Here is a 13,277-nt window from a genome sequence, read left to right as displayed (position 1 = left end):
TGACATCATAAAATTCCAAGAGTTTCTTCGCTGTGACGGGAATGTGTAAAATTTGCCGTTTTTGTTTGTGTTCATTTCTCCTATTTGTGTTATGCCTTATGTTTTATTGCACTTATTACTGAAATGTATCACGTTTATTAAAAGCAGTATCACCCCCCACCCCTTCATGTAATACCCTCTCCTGGAGGGCCTTTAGGGGTAACATGAGTAAATAAATAAATAAATAAATAAATAAATTACTTGTAAAAATAGTCATTATTTTTTATCTTGCTTCTCTTTCCTATTATACTTTTTCTTCCTTTTAGGAATACAAGAAAAAAGAAAAGGCTAGTACTTTGTGGTGCAATGAAAAGATGCTGATACAGTCTGGTGCTTGGGGATTATAGGAACGGTACTTTCTGAGCTCTTTAGAGGCCAAAGTATTGTGACTGGCACTTTGAACGTGCATATTTAATGATGCATACTTTTCTATGGAGCACAATGTATATGACAGCCACATGCGGCTTACTTTCTGTACCATTTAATCTTGACTTTTTTTTTTTTTATTTAGTGTCGAAACAAATATCTGTTCTCTCAGAATATCCTGCACTTCTACTATGGAATGACATTAATAGGCAGGTTGCTTGCATCTGTCTGTGCCTTTGCCAATAAACATGCCAAACTGTGCTGCTTGTGGCATTAAGGGACATGGACATGCATAATAAATGTACAGTGCTCATGGAATGAAATGGGACACGGAGCATTTAGTAGAACCCTACATATGTGCAAAGTACGCGAGAGCACCATGTCATGTCGCTAGGAATTTGGTCACCAAAGGTGACGAGGACTCCGATGTAAGTGTACACGCCAGAATTACGTCCATGTGACACGAACTGCAGCCAGTTGAAACGAAAGTATGCGAATTACTTAGCCCTAAATTGACGCGTTTCATTCCGTGAGGACTGTACATAAAGAAGACAGATGAAACACTGTGTGCTTTGTTTTATCTGTGTCTTCTTTGTGCCCACTAGTTAACGTCTGTCCACATCCCTCAATGCCACAAGCAGTGCACTTTGCCATGATATATTATGAACTAGCCCTCTTTGTAGCTCTGTTGACTGATAACTGCATGACTGGCTCACGAACAAACTGTGTGATGTCGCTGCCACCATCTATGGTAGTTGCTGCTATGTAAGTGAGTGTTATCCTTTTCTAGTTATCATTATCACTGTGGTATGAAAGGCACATGCCAAAGCATGGGGAATCTTCAGCAGTGTACACTGAAAAAATGTAGCTGTAAAGCAATATCACCACCCTGCTGTCACTTAAGTAGCCCACACAAGTGTGTGCGGTGCTACACAAGCATTGTGATGCTTGATGTGCATTTGAGCCGGGCATTATGTGTTTTGTGTTTTATAGAAAGTGGATCGTCAATATGTTTTTTGTGTTGGTAAAGGGCGTTTCCTAATGGAAGTTGGCACTCTTTCAGAGCGAGCACTTCCCTTTTCTGGGCCACAACAGTGGTAGCAGGAGTCCGTGTCCAGCAGCCTCAAGCTCTGCAGGATCTGCTGGTTTGTATCTGCTTTGATTATGGCCTATAGGAAATGAACAACAGATGTTCTGTGCAGAAAGCAAGCTGATTGTGGCGAGAAGGGATGCTTGAAACAACTGCTTTTGTGTGTCGGGGACATTCCCAGGTCTCTGTAGCACACTTGTGGTATTCAATTATGTAGGGATTCATGAATGATGAAATTACGAAATTTCAGCTCAGATAGAATTTGAATGGTACTGCCACAAGAAAAGTTGAATGCCAGACTTGAGTAATGTTGCAGCTCTCTTGAAGAATTTTGTCATTCTTTTTTCTGCCATGCCTATGCCGTGTCGTGTCATTCCATGTCCATTTGTATGTAGTGCTGAAATCTCATTTGTCTACGGCAAAAACATGAATATGATAGGTTTCAGAGGAAACTGACGCCAGTGGCGTTATGACCTCGCACAACTTGTTGGTGAAGGTGGCTACTGCTGACAAGCTGAGGTCAGAAGTTGAAGGCAACACCATCTGCACAGCAGGTGGAACCCGTCAAAGAAAGAACTGTATGAAGAAACTCTTGCCAAACAATAACGCTAGAGTCCCAAGCAGAGCTTGCACATGCCTGGAAAGCTGAGGCAGTTTCCAAGCTTTTTAGTTGAGGACAGTTCTTGCAGCCGCTTCCTTTCGGAGACTACTGTTCACTCAAGAATGGCTTTTTTAAGCATATTATACGGTGTTGTGGTGAGCATCATCATTACGATGTCCCATGTTTCTGTAGCCAGTTCAGAAGACGGAGCGCAGAGCAAGTGCTTGTACAAGGTTTCCCGAGACATGGTGTTCCCAAGTCGAACTGAGCTTATTCCCTGAGAAAACAGATATCAGGCGGCTGGGGCCCAAAAAAAAGGGGGAGCTTCACTGCACAGTGGACCGTGGACAGGGGCAGGGGCCTGGAGGAATCAGCTGTGGCATTGCACTTGATTGTCAACGTCACCAACTATCATGGCAGTGCTATGCAGTTGGAGATCACAAGCAGACGGAACATTTATTGCCACACGTGCCTAAGTTGTCTGCCTCTGCGACATACACACACCACTACTGTGTTGGCTTTGTTGTCTCCTTATGCAACCTCGTCTCATGTGTTGTAATGTTTTACTGTGTTTAAGTTCCAGTTCACACAGCTCACCACTGTGTTAAAATTCCTGGCTGTTCGCCTGTAAGAATTTCCTAAATTTCTTTGAGCAGAAAAAAAGAAATTTCTTGGTCAAATGGGGATTGCACCTGTGCAGAAATTTGTTTCAATAGCTGCTCTTCCTTAAACACTTTCTGTATATCCCTATGACTATTATCACACGGTGGAGCACAGTATCTCTTTACACACACTTAACTAAATAAGAAGAGTGGTACAGGGTGTAGTGAGGGGTCCAGTTTATTGTAGAGGGGTAGAGTATATTGCTAATCTTTTCCAGTGCTTAGATGAGCTGCCATTGGCTGGTGTTTCTGTCCAGCCACAATACGAACAGTAGCACAAGAAAGGGAGGTTGCGTAACTGCAGTCAACACTTCCAGTGGGCTTTGCACACCTCCGCCTAACACGTGCAGTGCTACCTACAGTCAAGTCTTTCGAAGCTAGTGTACAGTACATGTTTGTCAAAATGCTGCACCTTTCTCTTTCAAATCCTTGCCTGCAGGGTAACATGGAGTTGTGTGTCCACTGCCGAAGAAAGAGACTTTTCGTGTTCTTCTCTGGCATTGCTAACGTGTGCTAGGCAAATGATGACATGCCCTCAAAAGTTCAACTAACGTTCACAAAGCTTATTTGCTAAGTCACATTGCCAGTTGCATTGCCAATAGCAACAGTGTCTGCCAATGCTGCCAAGCCTTATGAAAAGAAGTAACTGAATGTGCTTTCGTAACAAGAAAGGCATTTTCAGGCACTAAAAGCAGAAATAGGCATTTATAAACACTGTAAAGTCAGTGCTAAAACACTTATTACCCCTTAATTTGTGCTTAAACACCAAAAAGGCAGGGCCCTGGCACATAGGTGCAAATAAACATGTGCCAATGATCCGGTCTCTAGTCATAAACATTCATAAGTCAGTGACTGCCGCTTCCTCCTATTTCTTAACACACATTTTGTATAGTGCACCCCCTTAAGCAGGCTGCACCTGGGGCGGTTTCATCACCCCAGTGACGGCACTGCATGCATGTGCCAACAGTAGACTGAATCAATATTGTACCGATTGCATGGGTTGCTCAAAAATTAGTTATGCCATTCAAGATTACTTAGATTATTGTGATGGGCTTGTGGCGTGCTATGCATGAACTTGGGTGCTGTGCTTATCTTGAGTTTGTGCAGATGAAACCATAAATGCTGATTTCAGTTTTTCTAGTTATCCCACAAAATGAAGGCATGGTGAAAAGTATGCCTGTGCTTTGCAGGTGGAGGTCGAGAGCGAGGTATGGACATGCGCTGCCGCTCCACATTCTACACATCCTTAGGCCGACTGCTTATGGTTGAGCTGGGTGAAGATGAGGAACGCTTCATGCAGTTCATGCGGCCCCTGACTGCAGCCTTTGAGGCTATTGGTGCTACCCTGGCCAATGCAGATTCCCCCCTGTTCAATGCTGATGAGGCCAAGGTAATTGTACTTTGTATTTTGTATGCTTTCTGCTGTGACACAAGAGCTCAGAATTATGATAATTCACAATTATTTAAGTAAAATGTTATTTTATGGTGCTTATGGAAGCTTTTTCCTTTGATATGGCTGTGCACAGTCTCATCTTCAAGAAATTAATGAATCGACCCTTCATATACAGTAGTACACATCGGTCCGACGTTTCAGGGCAACAATGCACCGTAGTGGTGAAATATAATAGCTGCTATTGAACATTTCTCTGTGGCTGTGTTTCTGAAATTCATTAGACCATTAAAAATATTCCATATTCATCAACAAGGCGGGAAGGTTGTGTCAATTGTTTGCTTTGTATTCCTTTTCTGCTATGTTCAGTTATTTCTTTCACCCTTCTTCAAGCCACTGTAACGATAAATGGAGACTCTTTTGTACAAAATTTGTTTCTTGCACTAGAGTAAAGACATTGGAAAAGCCCAAGCCCATTTCTCCCAGTTTTATTTGTTGAATATACAGTACGCCCGATTTTTCGGATATGTCTGGTAATGTCCGATGCCTTCGTGGCACTGCCCTGTACCCTTAAAGCCAATCTATAAGGACGTCAAAATTTCAGATGCTTAAATCCTTTGCTGTCCGATTTTTCAGACTTTTTGCCAGACTTAAGGTCAGAAAAAGGTATTAATTGAAGCCACCAACACCGTCATTTTGATTATCTTGCAGCCTCAAACCAGCGCTCATGCATGCCAATCCGCTGGCAGCCGTAGTGTTCATTTTGCGCTGTCGTTGAGCCTAGCTGCTTCGATGTTTACTATCAAGCATACTGCTGTTCGGTGACATTTAAAGGATTTGCTGCTGTCGGCAATGGCATCGACTCTGCCTTTGTCCTCCAGGCCTATGACATCAAAACACGAAAGCATGGCTACGGTCTAAAGCATTGCATAATGCCAATTTCCAGAAGTCAGCTTCGCCGTAATCAGCAGTATTACATGGTCAAGTGTATGCAACGTATTGCGTGAAGCATACTAAGAGTGCAAAGCAGCCACTATCACGAGACATAAAATGTGTTCCGTAATCATACACGCACACATACACCATCTACTGTCACAGTACGAGCACTGAGACACCTAATGAGTGTACTGGCCTTTAAAGCTATTTTGCACGTGGCTGTAGCGATTTGAACCCTTGAGGAATTCATTAGTTTTTTGGACTGGCCAAGTTTTCGAATATTTTCATATCCCTAGAGAGTCTGAAAAATCAGATGTTAACTGTACTACTTAAAGACATGTCTTCATGACAACTGTGTGGTTTTAAGGTTTTGGTAAGGCTAGGCATCTCAATTTGCTAGACCCACATCTATCAATTAAAGATAACAATTTATTAGACTTATGCACACATCACAGCCCCCGCAGGGGCGTCTACGTCAGCATGCATTTGGCGTGTTGCGACACCATGTACCCAAGCAAACGAGGACTGGAACCTCCCGCATGTAGCCGTGCGCGGCTTAGCCGTATCCGGGGAAAGGGGGATCATGGGTGTTGAGCCTATGCCAGGTGTTTGGACCGTTAAGGCCCCCCGGCGAAGGTAACACATTTCTTTGGCCTCTACCTCCAGACTGACCCTCCTGGAGGAAATCGGCAGTCACCTTTTCCTGTACCCCTCTTCAATCTTTTTTTTTCCTGTCTTCTTTCTTTTACTCTCCTATCGTCTTTTCTCTTCCGTCACTTCCTGTTTTCCTAGGCGGCTTGGGTTAACCTTGTGTATGTGCCCTCCCTTGGGTATAATATATTAGGTTATAGTGGCAATGTACGGTTGGCGCCTGCAGCCTTATGGGTTAAGCACTGCAGCATCCCCTAGTGGGGTGGCCGCCATTGCTGCCAAAAAGAAACTGAACTACTATGGGAACACCAGCATTTCCCCGCATACTTGATCATCACCTTCAAAAGAGGGGACGCACTGATGAACTAAACACGTGTTTCAAATGACCAAAAGAGACCTATCCGAAATTCCATGTTGTACACAGTGAGAACTCTGAAAAGCAAGCCAGATTCATTTCTCCATTCATAGTCGCAAAATCTTTGACCGAAGCCTTAGGGTCAGGTTATAAAGTGATGAAAATGGCTAGCAGAGACCTCCGTCTTGAGATCCCTCAGAAATAATAGTGCGAGAAGCTCGGCAGTCTTGTCATGTTTGGTAGCATACCAATTTCTGTCACACCACACTGATCAATGAATAGCTCACACGAAGTCGTATCGGAAGCAGACCTCCTAGAATTGTCAGGAGCTGAACTCCTTGAAGGGTGGAAAGACCAAAATGTCACCAATGTAAAACCTATCATCATTAGGCGGAACAACAAAGAAATCCCCACCAAACATCTTATCCTAACATTTTCATCTAGCGTTCTGCCGGAAACCATTGAAACAAGATACATTAGGTTAGCTGTCCGCCCATATATCCCAAACCCTAGACGGTGCCTCCAATGCCAAAGATTCGGCCATGGCTTGCAAAGCCGTGGTCAAATAACCTGCGTAAAGTGTGGAATCCACGGCCACCCCTCCGACAACTATAGTGGCAAACCTCACTGTGTGAACTGCAGTGGTGACGACCCAGCCTACTCACGTTCCTGTCCGAACTGAAAGAAAGAAAAAGAAAAAAAAAAAAGCTCGGTGCCCTTCCACTCTGTGATGAAGGATGACTACCAAGCTGTGTATGTGGGCCCCTTAACGGCGAACGGCACCTCCACCACGGGTCGGCCTGGCATTACATTATCTTTGGGATCGGCCCACGTATGGGGAGTTCTGAACGGCTGTTTCACCTCCGCCGTGGGTCGGCCCGGCATTGCACCATCTTCAGGATCGGCCCACGTATGGGAAGTGCTCAACGCCTGCTCCACCTCTGCGGCGGGTCGGGCCGGTATTTCACTATCTTCGGGATTGGCCCACGTATAGGGAGGGCTTAACGCCTGTTTCACCTCCGCCGCGGGTCGGCCCGGCATTGCACTATCTTCAGGATCGGCCCATGTATGGGGAGTGCTTAACACCTGGTTCACCTCCGCTGCGGGTCGGTCCAGCATTGCACTATCTTCAGGATCGGCCCACATATGGGGAGTGCTTAACGACTGCTTCAGCTCCGCCGCGGGGCGGCTTGGCATTACACTATCTCCGGGATTGGCCTACGTATGGGGAGTTTTTTGCTTACCACACCAACGGCACGAAAATTTCCTTGTACGGTAGAGGTACACTGCTTCGCTGTAAAAAAAATAATCGCCCTAAAAGTCCTTAAAGTACAACACAACGTGGCGCTATGGAGTCTTGATAGACTTGTCCAAAATGGGCATCCGTGGCAATATGCTAAACCTAATATAAAGCTATTTGTCCAATCGTACCTTCCGGGTAAAAATTGGCAGTGTACTGTCACGTCCATTTATACAGGAAACTGGTGTACCCCAGGGAGGCGTGCTCAGCTGCACACTCTTTATCTTTAAGATGACCACACTTCGTGCTTAATTACCATTGGTCATTTTTTATTCCGTCTACGTGGACGACATTCAAATAGGTTTCAAATGCTGTAACCTCGCAGTGTGTGAGAGACAGGTACAGCGTGGCTTGAACAAGGTGTCCAAGTTGGGCAGACAAAAATGGATTTAAAATCAACCCTCACAAAAGTTACTGTGTTCTTTTTACAAGACAGAGAGGCCTGGTTCCAGATAGAACTGTGTGGACAACAAATACCTGTCAACAAAGAGCATAAATTTCTAGGTATTATACTTGACTCCAGGCTCACTTTCATTCTGCACATTAAATAGCTTAAAGAAAAATGTCTAAAAACTATGAACTTACTGAAACTTCTATCCCACACTACATGGGGTAGTGACAGGAAGGGTTTAATGAATCTTTACAAGAGCCTAATTTGGTCACGCTTGAACTATGGTGCCGTCGTATATAACTCTGCTGCCCCAAGCATGCTAAAGATGCTAGATCCTGTTTATCATCTAACGTATTTACTCGCATAATAATTTCACTTTCTTGTCAAAAAAATTGACGCAAATTCAGGAGTGCGATCATTACGCGGGTTAAATTTCCCACGAAAAGAAACATTTTCTTTTTTCATCCCGCATTTGCTGCGGGATGACGAAGGGTCAACAAGGAGGCGGCTGCCGCTGTCAGTGCGGCACACCAAAACAAAAATGGCGGATGCATTTCCTAGAATCCGAATGCATTTCCTAGAACTTCAGCATAAGCACTCGTGCACAGAGTTCTACACAGATGCTTCCAAGTCACATGCCGGGGTGTCCTATGCAGCCGTCGATCCATCCTTCTCGAAATCCGATGTACTACATCCGGAAACAAGTATCTTTATGGCCGAGGCCTACGCACTGTTGTTGCATATAAGGAAATCAAAACTCCAAAAAGAAGTTATATATACAGACTCCCTAAGCGTCGTGAAGGCCTTGATGTCACTCTGTAAGCAGAAAAATTCAGTACTTACTGCACTCCATTCCTGGCTGTGTAGAGCTTATCTATCGAATCAGCATATCATTATATGCTGGGTGCCTGGCCTTAGGGGCATCAAGGGTAACGTTCTGGCGGACGAGATGGCCACGTCAATTGCATCGCATGCTTTTAATCCTACTGCTGCTGTCCCTGTCACAGATCTCGAGCCTTTCTTACGAAAGAAACTTCGAAACCATTGGCGGCAACGCATTTGGGATGCAGAAACAGATAATAAGCTGTGTGTGATAAAGCCATATTTAGGTTATTGGCCTTCCACAACAAAATCACGGCGAGCAGATGTCCTATTCTGTCGGCTCAGAATAGGACACACATTTGGCACTCGTAATTTTGTACTTACTGGAAATCAACCTCCAACCTGTGGTAGATGTGCTGAGAGGCTGATCGTCCTTCACGTCCTCCTGGAGTGTCAGGAGGCCAAAGCTGAGAGAAAGAAACATTTTCCTTTTGCATACCGTTATGGTGTCCCTCTTCACCCGGCTATGTTTCTTGGTCAAGAACTCCTCTTTAACACCAAAGCAGTCCTCGGTTTTTTTAATTAAGGATGTTATCCTACATGTTATAAGTCCATTAAATTCGTAGCGCATCCTCTGGAAAGAGCATCTGACATATTATATCTGACAGATACTATATTATAGCATCTGACATATTTTGTATATCGTATCATTCTTTCGCAATGTATCTTAATGCTCATAGTACACGTCATTTGTCATTGCCATAATCTTATTACACATAGATTTTACAGACTTTAGAGCGACTATTTTTAAGGCCCCTTTACAGCCACGTCACATCAACTTCATAGAACTCATAACTACACTGCAAACTCATTACCACGAGCATAACGCTCTTTGGCCATACTTAGCCCTTGCACCAATAAACACCGCACAGTCATTCATTTCATTCACACATCACAGCATTATATAGGCCCTTTTCTCGATGATCCCATGGGCACCGCTATGTTTGATCACATGCTGATGGGTCTGTTGCTTGCCTCAGCTGCCTCTGTTGCCTCCGTGTTTGCAATGGTTGTGTATGGCGCCCCAGTGTCGCTCCACGAACCTCTGTTTCGGCCATAGACGGTGACTGGGTGGATGACGCAAAGCTTTGGCCATAGCTTCAGAGGACATGTAAGCGCTTTCGGAACTCATTACGCCATGTCTAAACTGTGTGAGCAGCATGTACTCATACTAGAAGCTGGGCTAGAAATGTATTCCAAGCAGTCTAAACGTTCAGCTCATGAATTAAAACAGGATCAATGTGTTTTTCTCTTCTTTCGTTATTTGGCAAACGCCTTGAAGCAGCGGCCTGTCATGTTTCTGACTCTGTTATGTTTCTCGGTGTGGTCACCATCTGATTGTTTATTTTCTACCTAATCACTTGCAGGCTGCTCACTTGCGATAGATTTGTTTTTTGCTGGTGAAGTAGCGCACTGACACGGACACAGTGAAGACACACAAGAGACAACACTCGCTGCGTCTTCACTGTGTCCGTGTCAGTACACTGCTTCACCAGCAAGGTATGATGATCAATCACCAACTAGCCCAACTTTCCACTTTACAGATTTGTTTTTGCTATGTGTACAAGGGCTTGAAACGTAGATGTATACTTCGTAATAGCTTGTAGCAATGATGTATTATGCTAGTCACTCGCTTACTCTGCGGATCGTTGCAAAATGTTCAGCTTTGAATATTTGTGTGTTGTTGGTGTAGTTGTAGTCGCCGTCACCCATGCTTTGGCGCATTGATTCCAAGAGTACATTCATTCACTTATGCCTTATATGTTGATGATAGAGTAGGCGTGACTTTGCATGTGAGTTGGGGTGGATATGTGTAGATAATGTCCATAAAACTTGCCATGCCAGGAAGCGGCGCTACTCCCTTTATCACTGTGTAACGAGCAGTACTCACTTTGGCAATGTTCCAGGACTGAAGTCCTTTCTTTGGAGGTTAGCAATACAATGCTGGCAGATGAGTCAATTCTTTTATTTTCGAGGAAAGCCATGCGTCGCTAAGGGCCGAAAACACAGGCAGTCCAGTCCTTATGTAGCAGCAGTCTGTGAACTTGGTCACACATGTCCATTCTATTCCTAAAAAATGCCACCCACAAATTCTGCAGCCAACTACTGCACACGTCTTTTCTCTGCCGTTCCGTGTTTTGCAGCATGAATTGAGCACAGTTCATTAGCCAACAATCGATTGCATTTTGGACTGCTGATGGCACAACAGTAAGACTGTTCTCGTGGTTGGTTTTCATGTTTTCGGTAATGATTTCCTATTCGTATGATTTCGCCGAGGTGACGTGCTGCACACTGCTGAAAGCACCGTCTTATTCATCTAGAGCAAACTGCTCCGCAAAAAAGGGTCTGTATGAGAAATGCACATAGCCTTTGAGGCTTTTTAAGAAGCATATGTTTTCAGAGAACTGTTGTGATACTGGGATGTTGATACGAAGGGTAAACGTAACGAAAACATTAAAAACATGTACAGGTTAGTGTACAGAGACTGCTTATTGTTACTCTACAGGCAACCATGAGCAGATACAAGTGGACAGTTAGGCCATGTAATGTCTTCCTTGGTGAAAATGGTTTAGGTTTATAGTGGGACATGTAGGTTCCACTTTTTTCTCCTGTACAAAATGCTGGTCAGCTTTCAGATTTGACTTTTCGTGAACAATAGCTGTTCAATACAGTTAAGCCTCGATATAATGAACTTCAATTTAACGAAATTCTCTATAGTATAACGAAGTAATTAACCTTTTATAACTTGTCCATTAAACAACATTTAGAACCTCAATATAAGGAAGTGTGTTTATATACAATTCCAATATAACAAAATTTCACTGCTGGCGCGGAGGAATACCAAGACAATGAATAAACTGCTGTGGACGCAGATGATCAAATGGTTGAATTACAAACGGCTGCTTGTGAAGGCACCTCTCAAATTGCATGCTGTGAGCGGCTGCCCAAGCGGAGTGGCGTCATGTGTGATAAGAAGTTCAAGTGCAAGAAGATGCTCTCGCGCTCTGCGCGCTGTGTACTTTGGGTGCACGTGAAAGTGTACAAGGATGAGCCAAGAAGAATGGGGGTTTGATAGCGCTGTCTTCCTGCACGAGCAAGGGTAAAGGTAGGAGCGGAGTGAGCTTGCATTAGTGCAATTGAGCGCGTAAGAAAAGATTGGGGGTGGGGGCAATTTGGCAAGCTGTCAGTGCAGATGGATGCATATGCAACCCATGCACCCTGCTTTAGAGCTAATCTGCTGCCTGTGCAAAGAGTGGGCTTGTCAAGATGGCGGGGCGTCATGTATGCTGCTTTCCCAGACTTTTAGTACTGTAGGTTTTGCACAATCTTGAGTTTTGTAGGTGTAGTGAAGCGAGAGCCAGACAAAGGCAGTCACTCTCTGCTGCTAGCGCTTTTCATGATAGCGTTGTCCCACTGTGGGCGACGCTATCAGCCGTGGGGGCAGAGTGGAGGCAAAAGAGTGGCTGGCTTCGCTTCGTACCACTGATGTGAAAATATTGTCTACACTGCATAAAATTGTTTTTCTTTGCAGACTCTCAATTTAAAAAAATAAACTTTTTTCTCATTCAATTTTTTCTTTTTCCTATTGCCCGTTAGTTTGGAAAGTGTTGTAGCCCCTTCTATGTAAGAAAAATCCATCGGTGACTGTACTTATTTGCATAAAAGGTCGAATTTCAATATAACAAAATTTTTATATAAAAAAAAGCAAATTGTTGAATTTACTGACTTCGTTATATTGAGCTTTAACTGTAACACCCATAATGCTTTGGACAATGCGATCCGTTATCTTGTTTTGTCCATCATAGTGCGAAGTATTTATGCTTTCCTTTATTTTGGGGGAAAGTTGCCAACCAAAGACTTCAATTGATTTCTTTCAGAAAATGTTGATTGGACTGGCTCGTGATCTACGTGGCCTGGTGTTTGCCTTCAATACAAAAACCAGCTACATGATGCTGTTTGAATGGATGTATCCTTTTCGTTTAGGCATATATTGATATACACCCTTGAGTAGTGTGAGAGGGAACACTTAATTTGTTTCCAAGCTATGATTCCTCATGACTTGTGGATTTGAAGCAGAGATGTGAATGTGTATTGAGGGGCCCTCCCGAGCCTCATCCCCAGCTTGCACCTGATGATGGCCTTTTGCCAAGCTCAATTTATGTGAACCAGTGCCATGGTGGCAACATAACAGACATGGCTAACGCACCAGAGCTACTTTCCCACTCAAACAGGGCTCTCACCAGGAGTCAAGTCGCATGCGTGAGCACACGTCACCAGAACGTGCACTGATTGGCCACCCCGTAATCGTCCCTGGGGAGCCTCTACCCAAGCTCTGAACTGCTGAGTGCTTCCTCACTGCAGCAGATGCTCCATAGGCCTACTATGTTAGTTACGTGGGACCTTGGACTTCTCTTGCTCGATGGATTGCTATCTGATTAGCCTAGCGCACTGGCAGTGTGTACTCAATTTGGTCTTGTGGTGAGCCTTTGCCCACAAGCCACTGCTGGTGCACTGTGGTGCATCTTGTGTGTATAAACCTTTATTTGGTGGTGATTGGGCTCTTGAGCCTTCTCTGCACCACTTTGGAGAGTTCACGAACCCTGCCCTAGCTTC

General features: G+C 44.2%; 1 protein-coding gene across 3 annotated transcripts in view; it reads left to right on the top strand.

The window, feature by feature from the left end:
* Ranbp16 (Ran-binding protein 16) overlaps positions 1–13,277 on the top strand; it is a 90,766-nt gene that overhangs the window by 58,880 nt on the left and 18,609 nt on the right. For all 3 annotated transcript variants that reach the window (XM_050191804.3, XM_050191805.3, XM_055061500.2), the window contains 3 exons: positions 1,469–1,550; positions 3,949–4,148; positions 12,542–12,630. In XM_050191804.3, the coding sequence (XP_050047761.1) occupies positions 1,469–1,550; positions 3,949–4,148; positions 12,542–12,630 (371 nt within the window). The remainder of the gene's footprint in view (positions 1–1,468; positions 1,551–3,948; positions 4,149–12,541; positions 12,631–13,277) is intronic.

This window comes from Dermacentor andersoni, chromosome 1, assembly GCF_023375885.2.
Source record: "Dermacentor andersoni chromosome 1, qqDerAnde1_hic_scaffold, whole genome shotgun sequence".
Taxonomy (NCBI): Eukaryota; Metazoa; Arthropoda; class Arachnida; order Ixodida; family Ixodidae; genus Dermacentor; species Dermacentor andersoni.
The sequence above is the reverse complement of the archived record's forward strand: the minus strand, read 5'-3'. Positions and strand labels throughout refer to the sequence as shown.